The sequence below is a fragment of the Bombina bombina genome, chromosome 4 (assembly GCF_027579735.1).
Source record: "Bombina bombina isolate aBomBom1 chromosome 4, aBomBom1.pri, whole genome shotgun sequence".
NCBI lineage: Eukaryota > Metazoa > Chordata > Amphibia > Anura > Bombinatoridae > Bombina > Bombina bombina.
In genome coordinates, this window is record NC_069502.1 from 958,752,408 (window position 1) to 958,765,473 (window position 13,066).

At 39.4% G+C, this 13,066-nt stretch overlaps 1 protein-coding gene across 1 annotated transcript in view; it reads right to left on the reverse strand.

Moving 5' to 3' along the window:
• Window positions 1–397: 397 nt before the first annotated feature.
• Window positions 398–13,066, reverse strand: part of ACSS1 (acyl-CoA synthetase short chain family member 1) — a 275,687-nt gene continuing 263,018 nt past the window's right edge. The window contains exon 14 of the mRNA XM_053711973.1: window positions 398–2,534. Within this exon, the coding sequence (XP_053567948.1) occupies window positions 2,361–2,534 (174 nt within the window). The 3' untranslated portion in view covers window positions 398–2,360. The remainder of the gene's footprint in view (window positions 2,535–13,066) is intronic.

Sequence of the window (13,066 nt, forward strand, 5' to 3'; positions counted from 1 at the left end):
TATAATATCTTCTTTTAAAGGATTTAAACATTACTTAAACTATAAATCGTGAACCCGTGGCCTTTCTACATTGCATCAGCGCTTAAACAAGATCACACTTTCGTTACCAAGTTCTATAATCTTTGAGAATAATGACAATGGTTGGATGAAGACATTAGTGCAGTGTTTCCCAACTACAATCTTCAGGAACCTAAACAGGTCAGATATTCTTTATATCTTAACTAGAGCACAGGTGCAATAACAATAACAAGAAACAAAAACATAAAAAATTGCAATCACCTCTTTCTATAAAAAAACAAAAATCATTTTGACACAGGTTAATAATAACTATGAACTAAATTTAAAGAAAATGTATTCATGAAATGAAATAATGATACTGTAATGACTTGTACAAGGATGACAGCATTTATATACATTTTATTTGATCTTCCTATGCATTTATTTGTGCGTTTTCAGTTTTGAATCATTTTGCATAAAGCTGAACTGGACAGGTATAATTATAATTTAAAAAAATGCAAAGAAATCTCACAGTGATTTAAAAATTGATCAAGTGTAGATTGGACCCAAGTTCAAGGCCAAAAACACTCCATTATGGATAGTCCAGGAGGCAAATAATACACTTGTATGTGAACCTATAGTTCATGAAATAAATCAAGCACAATATTCCTAGGAACACAAAGCTTACATTTCAACCCAGAAATTCTTATTGGAATATTAAAAGGTAAAAAGTAGTGTTTCATTTGTAAATCTAAAACTATCATTTCAGCACTTGAGACTGCAGTTATAATACAGCTAACTACAAAGAGAGTAAAAATACATCAGTATACCTACCCACACACAGCTGTTTTGTACTTAGAAAAACAGTACTAAGTTGTGGATTCCCCAAAATGTTTTAAAATATCCATGTAATGTCACAGAAGTTTTTTTTTAAATATATATTTAAACATTTTTTGTTAACTATGGTTAATGGAAGTTACTTTTTTAATCTACAAAATTGTGCACATGCTTTCTCCTAAGCAGAGCTTGATATTAAAGGGACAAGAATACCCAAATTTGTATTTGATTCGGATAAAGTATACATTAAAATAAAGAAACAAAAAAACCTTTCCTTTTATTTTCATTATAAAATTAATTTGGTATCTAGTGTTGTAGCTCAGGAGCGTGCATGTGTCTATAGCACTATATGACAGCAGCTTTCCATCAATGATTTTAACAATGTTCTACAGTACATTGGGCAAACACTGCTGACATCTAGTGCTTACAAGTGTATAACATTGTTAAAAGCATTGATGCAAAACCGCTGTCAGATATTGCTCCAGACTTGTGCATGCTCCTAAGCCTACCTAGGTATGGTCTTAAACAAATAATATAAAGAGAAAGAAACAAAGTTGTTTTTTTATTTAAAGGGACATAATACTCATATGCTAAATCACTTGAAACTGATGCAGTATAACTGTAAAAAGCTGACAGGAAAATATCACCTGAGCATCTCTATGTAAAAAAGGAAGATACTTTACCTCACAATCTCCTCAGCTCAGAATAGTAAGTTCTGTGTAAAAAGCTATACTCAGCTGCAGGTAAAAAAAAATAAAAAATGAAGAAATGAACAGCAGCCAATCAGCATCAGCAATGCTGAGGTCATGAATTCTTACTGTGATCTCATGAGATTTGACTTAACTCTCATGAGATTTCATAGTAAGCTTCCTTTACCTGATTGGTGAAATAATATGAGAGTTCACGAGGCTCATCCTTTCAGCTGTCCCAGGACAGACAGACTAAAATGCTGCTTAGAAATCCTTTACAATGGGATGTGGCTACTGAGGAACTTTTGAGGTAAAATATCTTCCTTTTTTACATAGAGATGTTCAGGAGATATTTTCTAGTCAGCTTTTTACAGCTATGCGGCATCACTTTCAAGTGTTTAAACATTTGGGTATTATGGCCCTTTAAATTTAGTGCATGCTCCATCTGAATCATCCAAGAAAAATGTTGAGTTTTATGTCCTTTTAACTTGGTGAAAACCAAAACAATACTCTGTCTTTTTTACAGATATATAGATAAAAAAAGAAGCTTTTTAATTAGTACAATAATAGATGCGTTCTAAATAGTGACATTTATGGTTTACCACAAACAATCCAATAAAAACCTAATGTGCAAGAAGAGGCCTCTATTTATATTAAATATATTGAATATCAATGTTCTCTGCCACCAATTGTTCATATAGCTAAGGCAAGTCCTTGCAATAAGTTAATATAATATAGGCCATACAAGATGCAGGGTGTGCAAGGTGCAGTTTGCATCATATAAATTGTGCGACAAGAATTCTGAGTGACCTAAAGAAGTATTTTGACTCTGTGCTATTAAGCTGACTCTTGTTCCTTGTATTTTTTGTGTGCCTCTAATATTTCTGTGATCACGCTTGGATCCTCCAGTGTTGTTATGTCACCCAGATCATCAACATGACCAGTAGCAATTTTCCTCAGCACCCGCCTCATAATTTTTCCAGACCGTGTTTTGGGGAGTCGTTTCACAATCTAGAAGAGAGAGACCATAATTCATATTAACAAAGATAATATCAGTAACAACCGAAAATGAATTAATATGCTTGATAATGATCACTGTGCCTCCTGTATATAAATATACCATCTACCTAAAATATTGTTACTATATATCACCTAGATTACAAGTTTTGCGCTATAGAGGGTATTTAACGAACGCAAGAAAAGTTGCGTAATTTCACCCTTCATTGCGCTGCCATTACAAGTTTTAGAAAAGCCGCCTTGTGTGTGCGATATGGTTGCGATGAGCTCCATATCACACAAACTACAAGCGCTGCTTTGACGTGCTTGTGCACGCTTTCCCCATAGACATCAATGGGGAGAGAGTGTTAGAAAAAAAATGAACACCTGCGACCGTGGAATGAAAAGCTCTGTAACGCAGCCCCATTGAGGTCTATGGGGATTTTTTTTTTTTACGTTTAAACCTAACACCCTAACATAAACCCCACGTCTAAACACCCCAATCTGCTGCGCCCATGAAGAAAAAGAGCTGAATGCCTTTTTAAGGGCAATGCCCATACAAATGCCCTTTTCAGGTCAATGGTTAGATTAGGTTTTTTTTTAGATATTTTTTATTTTGTGGGTTTGGGGGTGGGGGTTTGTAATGTTAGTGGGTCTTTGTATTTATTTGTGAGCAAAAGAGCTGATTTCTTTAGGGCAATGCCCTACAAAAGGACCTTTAAAGGGCTATTTGTAGTTTATTATAGATTAGGTTTTTTATTTTGTGGGTTTAGGGGGTGGAGGGTTGTATACTGTTAGGGGGTGTATGTTTTTCTTTTGTAGAAAAAGAGCTGATTTCTTTAGAGCAATTCCCTACAAAAGGCCCCTTTAAGGGGCCTTGGTAGTTTATTATAGATAAGGGTTTTTTATTTTGGGGTGTTTTTTTATTTTTAAACAGGATATTAGAATAGGAATCATTTTTATTATTTTGGATAATTTTGTTTGTTATTTTTTGTAATGGTAGTTTTTTTTATTTTGTAATGTTAGGTTTTAGTGTAAGGCAGCTTAGGTTTTATTTCACAGGTAAGTTTGTATTTATTTTAACTAGGTAGTTAGTAAATAGTTAATAACTATTTACTAACTAGTTTACCTAGTTAAAATAAATACAAACTTACCTGTGAAATAAAAATAAAACCTAAACTAGCTACAATATAACTATTAGTTATATTGTAGCTAGCTTAGGTTTTATTTCACAGGTAAGTATGTACTTCGTTTAATTGTAACTTCAATTTAGCTCTATTTTAATTATGTTAAAGTTAAGGGGTGTTAGGGTTAGATTTAGGTTTAGGGGTTAATAGTTTAATTTAGGTTGTTGTGATGTGGGGGGCTGGCGGTTTAGGGGTTAATAGGTTTATTTAGTGGTAGTGATGTGGGAGGCCAGAGGTTTAGGTGTTAATAACTTTATTTAGTGGAGGCGATGTCGGGGAGAGCGACAGAATAGGGGTTAATATCTTTATTATAGTGTGTGCGATGTTGAGGTGCAGGGGAATAGGTATTAATAATTTTAGTTTAGTGGCGGCGATGTCGGGGAGAGGCGAAATAGGGGTTAATACATTTTATTAGTGGCAGCGATATTGGGAGCAGCAGATTAGGGGTTAATCAGTTTAATTTAGTGTTTGCGATGCGGGAGGGCCTCGGTTTGGGGTTAATAGGTAGTTTATGGGTGTTAGTGTACTTTGTAACACTTTATCAGTTTTATATAACAGTTTTGTTGCATAAAACTTATAACTACTGCTCTTAGATGGCGGTACGGATCTCGTCGGTATAGGCTGTAACGCAAGCTTTTTAGCCTCACCGCAAAACTGGTAATGGCAGCGCTATGGAAGTCCCATGAAAAAAACGTCATTTTTTTGAGTGCGGGACTGACGTTGCGGTACAGGCTAAAAGGCTTGCGGTACAGCACAAACGCGAAACTTTTAATCTACCTGTATGTGTGTACAGTCCTGCCGAAAAGTTTTGAGAACGACACAAATATATTAATTTTAAAAAGTCTGCTACTTCAGTGTTTTTAGATCTTTTTGGCAGATGTTACTATGGTATACAGAAGTATAATTACAAGCATTTCATAAGTTTCAAAGGCTTTTATTGACAATTACATTAAGTTTATGCAAAGAGTCAATATTTGCAGTGTTGACCCTTCTTTTTCAAGACCTCTGCAATTCGCCCTGGCATGCTGTCAATCAACTTCTGGGCCACATCCTGACTGATAGCAGCCCATTCCTGCATAATCAATGCTTGGGGTTTATCAGAATGTGTGTGTGTGTGTGGGGGGTTGTTAACCCGTCTCTTGAGGATTGACCACAAATTCTCAATGGGATTTAGGTCTGGGGAGTTTCCTGGCCATGGACCCAAAATTCCGATGTTTTGTTCCCCAAGCCACTTATGGCAAAGTGCTCTATCATGCTGGAAAAGGCATTGTTCGTCACCAAACTGTTCTTGGATGGTTGGGAGAAGTTGCTCTTGGAGGATATTTTGTACCATTCTTTATTCATGGTTATGTTCTTAAGCATAATTGTGAACGAGCCCACTCCCTTGACTGAGAAGCAATCCCACACATGAATGGTCTCAGGATGCTTTACTGTTGGCATGACACAGGACTGATGGTAGCGCTCATCTTTTCTTCTCCGGACAAGTTTTTTTCTGGATGCCCCAAAACAATCAGAAAGGGGATTCATCAGAGAAAATTACTTTACCCCAGTCCTCAGCTGTCCAATCCCTGTACCTTTTGCAGAATATCAGTCTGTCCCTGATGTTTTTCCTGGAGAGAAGTGGCTTCTTTGCTGCCCTTCTTGACACTAGGCCATCCTCCAAATGTCTTCGCCTCACTGTGCGAGCAGATGCACTCACACCTGCTTGCTGCCATTCCTGAGCAAGCTCTGCACTGGTGGTGCCCAGATCCCGCTGCTGAATCAACTTTAGGAGACAGTACTGGCACTTGCTGAATTTTCTTGGGTGCCCTGAAGCCTTCTTCACAACAATTGAATATCTCTCCTTGAAGTTCTTGATGAGACGATAAATTGTTGATTTAGGTGCAATCTTAGTAGAAGCAATATACTTGCCTGTGAATCATTTTCGTGCAAAGCAATGATGACTGCACATGTTTCCTTGCAGGAAACCATGGTTAACAGAGGAAGAACAATAATTTCAAGCACCACCCTCCTTTTAAAGCTTGTAGTCTGTTATTCTAACTCAGCATGATAGAGTGGTCTCCAGCCTTGTCCTTGTCAACACTGACACCTATGTTAACGAGAGAATCACTGACATGATGTCAGCTGGTCCTTTTGTGGCAGGGCTGAAATGCAGTGGAAATGTTTTTTGGGATTGAGTTCATGACAAAGAGGGACTTTGCAATTAATCTGGTCACTCTTCATAACATTCTGGAGTATATGCAAATTGCCATCATAAAAACTGAGGCAGCAGACGTTATGAAAATTAATATTTGTGTCATTCTCAAAACTTTTGGCCAGGACTATATGTATATGTGTATACAATTCCATGGTTGGGGAAAAAAAATCTAATCATGTAAATGTACTTTCTAATTTGAAAATAAGAGATTTTTAGAGCATGTTATTTTTAAACAAATTCAATTGTATTAGTCCCTTTAAAAGGCTTAATCACCTATTCAAAGTTTCACTCCTGGAACTCTGAATTCAGATAGAGCATGCAATTTCAAACCACTTTTCAATTTACTTCCATTAACAAAATGTGCACAATCTTTTTATATTTATACTTTTTGAGTCATCAGCTCCTACTGAGCATGTGCAAAAATTCACAGAATATACCTATATGCATTTGTGATTGGCTGGTGGCTGTCATGTGATACTGGAGGAGTGGAAATAGACATAACTGAAATTTGAAATTTATCTACTACTCATTTGAAGTTCAGACTAATTTCTTTTGCATTGTTTTTTATGCATTTGTTGATAATGCAAATATACTCTACATTTAAGAATGGCACAGAAGGGGTCAAATGCATAATAAAATAAAACAGAATTTATGTTTACCTGATAAATTTCTTTCTCCTACGGTGTGTCCGGTCCACGGCTTCATCCTTACTTGTGCGATATTCTCATTCCCTACAGGAAGTGGCAAAGAGAGCACACAGCAAAGCTGTCCATATAGCCCCCCCTCTAGCTCCGCCCCCCAGTCATTCGACCGACGGTTAGGAGAAAAAGGAGAACCATAACCTGCAGTGGTGACTGTAGTGTACAAAAAACAAAAATTTTAAACCTGACTAAAAGCCAGGGCGGGCCGTGGACCGGACACACCGTAGGAGAAAGAAATTTATCAGGTAAACATAAATTCTGTTTTCTCCTACATTGGTGTGTCCGGTCCACGGCTTCATCCTTACTTGTGGGAACCAATAACAAAGCTTTAGACACGGATGAAGGGAGGGAGCAAGTTAGGTAACCTAAACGGAAGGCACCACTGCTTGTAAAACCTTTCTCCCAAAAATAGCCTCCGAAGAAGCATAAGTATCGAATTTGTAAAATTTGGCAAATGTATGCAGAGAAGACCAAGTCGCTGCCTTACAGATCTGTTCAACAGAAGCCTCATTCTTGACGGCCCATGTGGAAGCCACAGCTCTAGTAGAGTGAGCTGTAATTCGTTCAGGAGGCTGCCTTCCGGCAGTCTCATAAGCCAATCGGATGATGCTTTTTAGCCAAAAGGAAAGAGAGGTAGCAGTAGCTTTCTGACCTCTCCTCTTACCAGAATAGACGACAAACAAGGATGATGTCTGTCTGAAATCCTTTGTTGCTTCTAAATAGAATTTTAAAGCACGAACCACATCTAGGTTATGTAACAAACGTTCCTTCTTCGAAACTGGATTTGGACACAGAGAAGGAACAACTATTTCCTGGTTAATATTCCTGTTGGAAACCACTTTTGGAAGAAAACCAGGCTTGGTACGTAAAACTACCTTATCTTTATGGAATACCAGATAGGGTGAAGTACACTGCAAAGCAGACAATTCAGAAACTCTTCTAGCAGAAGAAATAGCAACTAAAAACAGAACTTTCCAAGATAGTAACTTAATATCTATGGAATGTAAAGGTTCAAATGGAACCCCTTGAAGAACTGAAAGAACTAAGTTTAGACTCCATGGAGGAGTCACAGGTCTGTAGACAGGCTTGATTCTGACTAACGCCTGTACAAACGCTTGAACATCTGGCACGGCTGTCAGACGTTTGTGCAACAAGACAGACAGAGCAGATATCTGTTCTTTTAGAGAACTAGCTGATAGACCTTTCTCCAAACCCTCTTGGAGAAAGGAAAGTATTCTTGGAATCCTAATTTTACTCCATGAGTAACCCTTGGATTCGCACCAACAGAGATATTTTTGCCATATCTTATAGTAAATTTTCCTGGTCACAGGCTTTCTGGCCTGAACCAAAAACCCACGCTTAGATAGAATCAAGCGTTCAATTTCCAAGCAGTCAGTTGCAGAGAAACTAGGTTTGGATATTCGAATGGACCTTGTACTAGAAGGTCCTGTCTCAAAGGTAGCTTCCATGGTGGAGCCGATGACATATTCACCAGGTCTGCATACCAAGTCCTGCGTGGCCATGCAGGAGCTATTAGAATCACCGAAGCCTTCTCCTGTTTGATTCTGGCTACTAGCCTGGGGAGGAGAGGAAACGGTGGAAAAACATAAGCTAAATTGAACGACCAAGGCGCCACTAATGCATCTACTAATGTCGCCTTGGGATCCCTGGACCTGGACCCGTAGCGTGGAATCTTGGAGTTCTGACGAGACGCCATCAGATCCATATCTGGAATGCCCCATAGTTGAGTTAACTGGGCAAAGACCTCCAGGTGAAGTTCCCACTCCCCCGGATGGAAAGTCTGACGACTCAAATAATCCGCCTCCCAGTTGTCTACTCCTGGGATGTGATTTGCAGATAGATGGCAGGAGCGATCCTCCGCCCATTTGATGATCTTGGATACTTCTCTCATCGCCAGGGAACTCTTTGTCCCTCCCTGATGATTGATGTACGCTACAGTCGTCATGTTGTCTGACTGAAATCTTATGAATTTGGCCTTCGCTAGTTGAGGCCAAGCCAGGAGAGCATTGAATATCGCTCTCAGTTCCAAAATGTTTATCGGGAGGAGAGATTCTACCTGAGAACATAGACCCTGAGCTTTCAGAGAGTCCCAGACCGCGCCCCAGCCTAAGAGACTGGCGTCGGTCATGACAATGATCCACTCTGGCCTGCGGAAACTCATTCCCTGAGACAGGTGATCCCGAGACAACCACCAGAGGAGCGAGTCTCTGGCTTTCTTGTCCATTTGTATCTGGGGAGACAAGTCTGCATAATCCCCATTCCACTGCCTGAGCATGCACAATTGCAGAGGTCTTAGATGAATTCTGGCAAACGGGATTATGTCCATTGCCGCAACCATTAGACCGATTACCTCCATGCACTGAGCCACAGATGGCTGAGGAATGGAATGAAGAACTTGACAAGCATTTGAAAGCTTTGACTTCCTGACCTCCGTCAGAAAGATTTTCATTTCTACCGAGTCTATTATTGTTCCCAGCAAACTTTTTCTACGTTCACCTTCCACCCGTGAGACCTTAGGAAGGCTAGAACAATATCCGTATGAGCCTTGGCTCTGGGAAAAGACGACGCCTGTATTAAGATGTCGTCTAGGTAAGGTGCTACTGCAATGCCCCGCGGTCTTAGTACCGCTAGAAGGGACCCTAGCACCTTTGTGAAAATTCTGGGAGCGGTGGCCAACCCGAAAGGAAGGGCCACGAACTGGTAATGCTTGTCCAGAAAGGCGAACCTTAGGAACTGATGGTGATTTTTGTGGATAGGAATATGCAGGTATGCATCCTTTAGGTCCACGGTAGTCATGTATTGACCCTCCTGGACCATTGGTAAAATTGTTCGAATTGATTCCATTTTGAATGAAGGAACTTTGAGGAATTTGTTTAGGATCTTTAAGTCCAGAATTGGCCTGAACGTTCCCTCCTTTTTGGGAACTACAAACAGGTTGGAGTAAAAACCCAGTCCTTGTTCTGCTTTTGGGACTGGGTGTATCACTCCCATTTTGAAAAGGTCTTCTACGCAATGTAAGAATGCCCGTCTCTTTGTCTCGTCTAAAGACAAGCAAGATATGTGAAACCTTCCCTTTGGAGGAAGGTCCTTGAATTCTAGGAGATACCCCTGAGAGACAATCTCTAAAGCCCATCTCTTGCCCAAGCCTGAGCAAAGAGAGAGAGTCTGCCCCCTACCAGATCCGGTCCCGGATCGGGGGCCATCCCTTCATGCTGATTTGGTAGCAGCAGCAGGCTTTTTGGCCTGTTTTCCCTTGTTCCAGCCTTGCAATGGTTTCTATGCTGGCTTGGGCTGGGAAGTGTTACCCTCTTGTCTAGAGGCTGCAGAGTTAGAAGCCGGTCCGTTCCTGAAATTGCGAAAGGAACCAAAATTAGACTTATTTTTTGCTTTGAAAGGCCTATCCTGTGGAAGGGCATGGCCCTTTCCCCCAGTGATGTCTGAAATAATCTCCTTCAATTCTGGCCTGAATAGGGTCTTACCTTTGAAAGGAATATTAAGCAATTTTGTTTTGGACGACACATCCGCCGACCAAGATTTTAGCCAAAGCGCCCTGCGCGCCACTATATTGCAAAACCTGAATTTTTCGCCGCTAATTTAGCTATTTGAAAAGCGGCATCCAAAATAAAGGAATTAGCCAACTTTAGTGCGTGAATTCTGTCCATGACCTCATCATATGGAGTCTCCTTCTGGAGCGAATTTTCTAGTTCATCTAACCAAAAAGACGCCGCAGTGGTGACAGGAATAATGCGCGAAATAGGTTGAAGAAGGAAACCTTGTTGAACAAAAATTTTCTTAAGCAATCCTTCTAATTTTTTATCCATAGGATCTTTGAAAGCGCAACTGTCCTCTATTGGAATAGTTGTGCGCTTAGCCAACGTTGAAACTGCCCCCTCTACCTTAGGGACCGTCTGCCATGCATCCCTTCTGGGGTCGACAATGGGGAACATTTTCTTAAATATAGGAGGGGGAACAAAAGGCACCCCTGGCTTCTCCCACTCCTTATTCACTATATCCGCCACCCTCTTGTGTATCGGAAACGCATCAGCGTGCACTGGGACCTCTAAAAATTTGTCCATCTTGCATAATTTCTCTGGAATCACCAAAGGATCACAATCATCAAGTGTAGCTAGCACCTCCTTAAGCAGAGCGCGGAGATGTTCTAGCTTAAATTTAAATGCAACGATATCAGGCTCTGCCTGCTGAGAAATTTTTCAGAAATTTCTCCCTCGGACAGGCCCTCCCTCACTGCCAACTCAGATTGATGTGAGGGCATAACAGATAAATTATCTTCTGCGCCTGCTTGCTCATCCTCTGTATTTAAAACTGAGCAATCACGCTTTCTAGGAAAAGCTGGCAGTTTGGATAAAAAGGCTGCTAGAGAATTATCCATTACTGCTGCTAATTGCTGCATAGTAACAGCCATTGGCGCGCTAGATGTACTAGGTATCGCTTGCGCGGGCAAAGCTGGTGTTGACACAGAAGGAGAGGATGATGAACTATCCCCACTACCTTCATTTAAAGAATCATCTTTGACAACATTATTAAATGTGACAGTACTGTCCTTAATCTGTTTGGACGCTATGGCGCAATTCGCACATACATTTAATGGGGGAACCACCTTGGCCTCCATACACACAGAACATAGGCTATCTGAAGGCACAGACATGTTAAACAGACTTAGGCAGACTTTTAATGCAATAAAAGTTATTTTATACAGAACCGTTACTGTCTCTTTAAATAATAAAAGGGCACACTTTATTACTGAAATGTCCGAAAAACATCAAAGAAATATCCGATCTTTATGAAATTTTCACCACAGTGTCTTAATGCTTTGAAAGTATTGCACACCAATTTTCAGGCAAATTAACCCCTAAATGCCCAAACCGGAGCTAAAATAATAATTAACCGGTTAAACACACTACAGTCCCCTGCCACAGTCTCTGCTGCGGCGTTTACCTTCCTTAGGGGTTATTCGAAACAGTAATAAGCCTCTCTGAAGTCCTTTTCCAAGCCTCTGGACCTTCCACGTGAAGCTGCATGAACTGCCTAGTGAAAAGTAACTGCGCAACGGAGGCGCGAAAATGAGGCCTCCTCCCTCTGCATTCCAGAGTGAAGGGGCCTTTTCTGACAAGATTTGGTGTCTAAACGGCTGCCAGGCACAAATAAAAGTGTTTCAAAGTTTGAAAAACACTCCAAATGTCACATAAACATGTTAAAAATCAAACGACTTAGCCCACAATAGTGTCAACCAGCATAGAGCCCAAGTTATAAGCCTTAATTCTGTTACTGAGTCTAAGAAAATGGCTTACCTATCCCATAAGGGAAAACTGACAGTCTTCTAGTATTACTTGGTCTTGTTAGAAAAGTGACTGATCATACCTGAAGCAGATAAGCCTGCAAACTGTTCCCCCCAACTGAAGTTCTCTGGTTTCAACAGTCCTGCGTGGGAACAGCAATGGATTTTAGTTACTGGTGCTAAAATCATACTCCTCTTTTAACAGAAGTCTTCATCACTTTCTGTTGTAGAGTAAATAGTACAAACCGGCACTATTTTAAAATAACAAACTCTTTATAGAAGAAATAAAAAACTACAACTAACACCACATACTCTTTACCACCCCGTGGAGATGCTACTTGTACAGAGCGGCAAAGAGAATGACTGGGGGGCGGAGCTAGAGGGGGGGGGCTATATGGACAGCTTTGCTGTGTGCTCTCTTTGCCACTTTCTGTAGGGAATGAGAATATCCCACAAGTAAGGATGAAGCTGTGGACCGGACACACCAATGTAGGAGAAAATAATTAGTTTTAAACTAAATGCACTTTAATTTTTTATTTTTTATTTTAGACTATAATGTCCTTTTAAAGAAAATCCTTCTAATAGAAAAGGAAGACTATTTTTTTAGAACAGATTTTTCCTTAAATGTCTTAAAAATATATAAGAAATATATAGTGTGATAAAATTTTTTTATCACACTATATATTTCTTATATATATTTTTACAAATTAAGCAATCGCTTATTACATATAGTAATCCGTCATACTTAAATCAAATAATAAAATATATAGATTCATCCTGCATATTATTTAAGTGTTATATGGATACCCAGTACATGATTACATCAAGTATCATACATTCCAGGTCAGCATGGACATGCATATATCTCATTTACAATTAATAATGACACTGTGAATAAATTGTATATACTGCTATTGAAAAATCTCAATAACAACGTTCGTAATTTATCATGTGTACACACATTTTAGATAACTCATATGACATGTTTATCGAAGATAACACATTAAGTCACGAACGTATATACAATGTATACAAATATAAGTAATACTCCATCATTCCAATATTATTCATCGCCAGTTTGTTTACATGTTCAATGATCTGCCAATGATTTTTCTCTAATATTACACACCCAGTTACTCTAACAA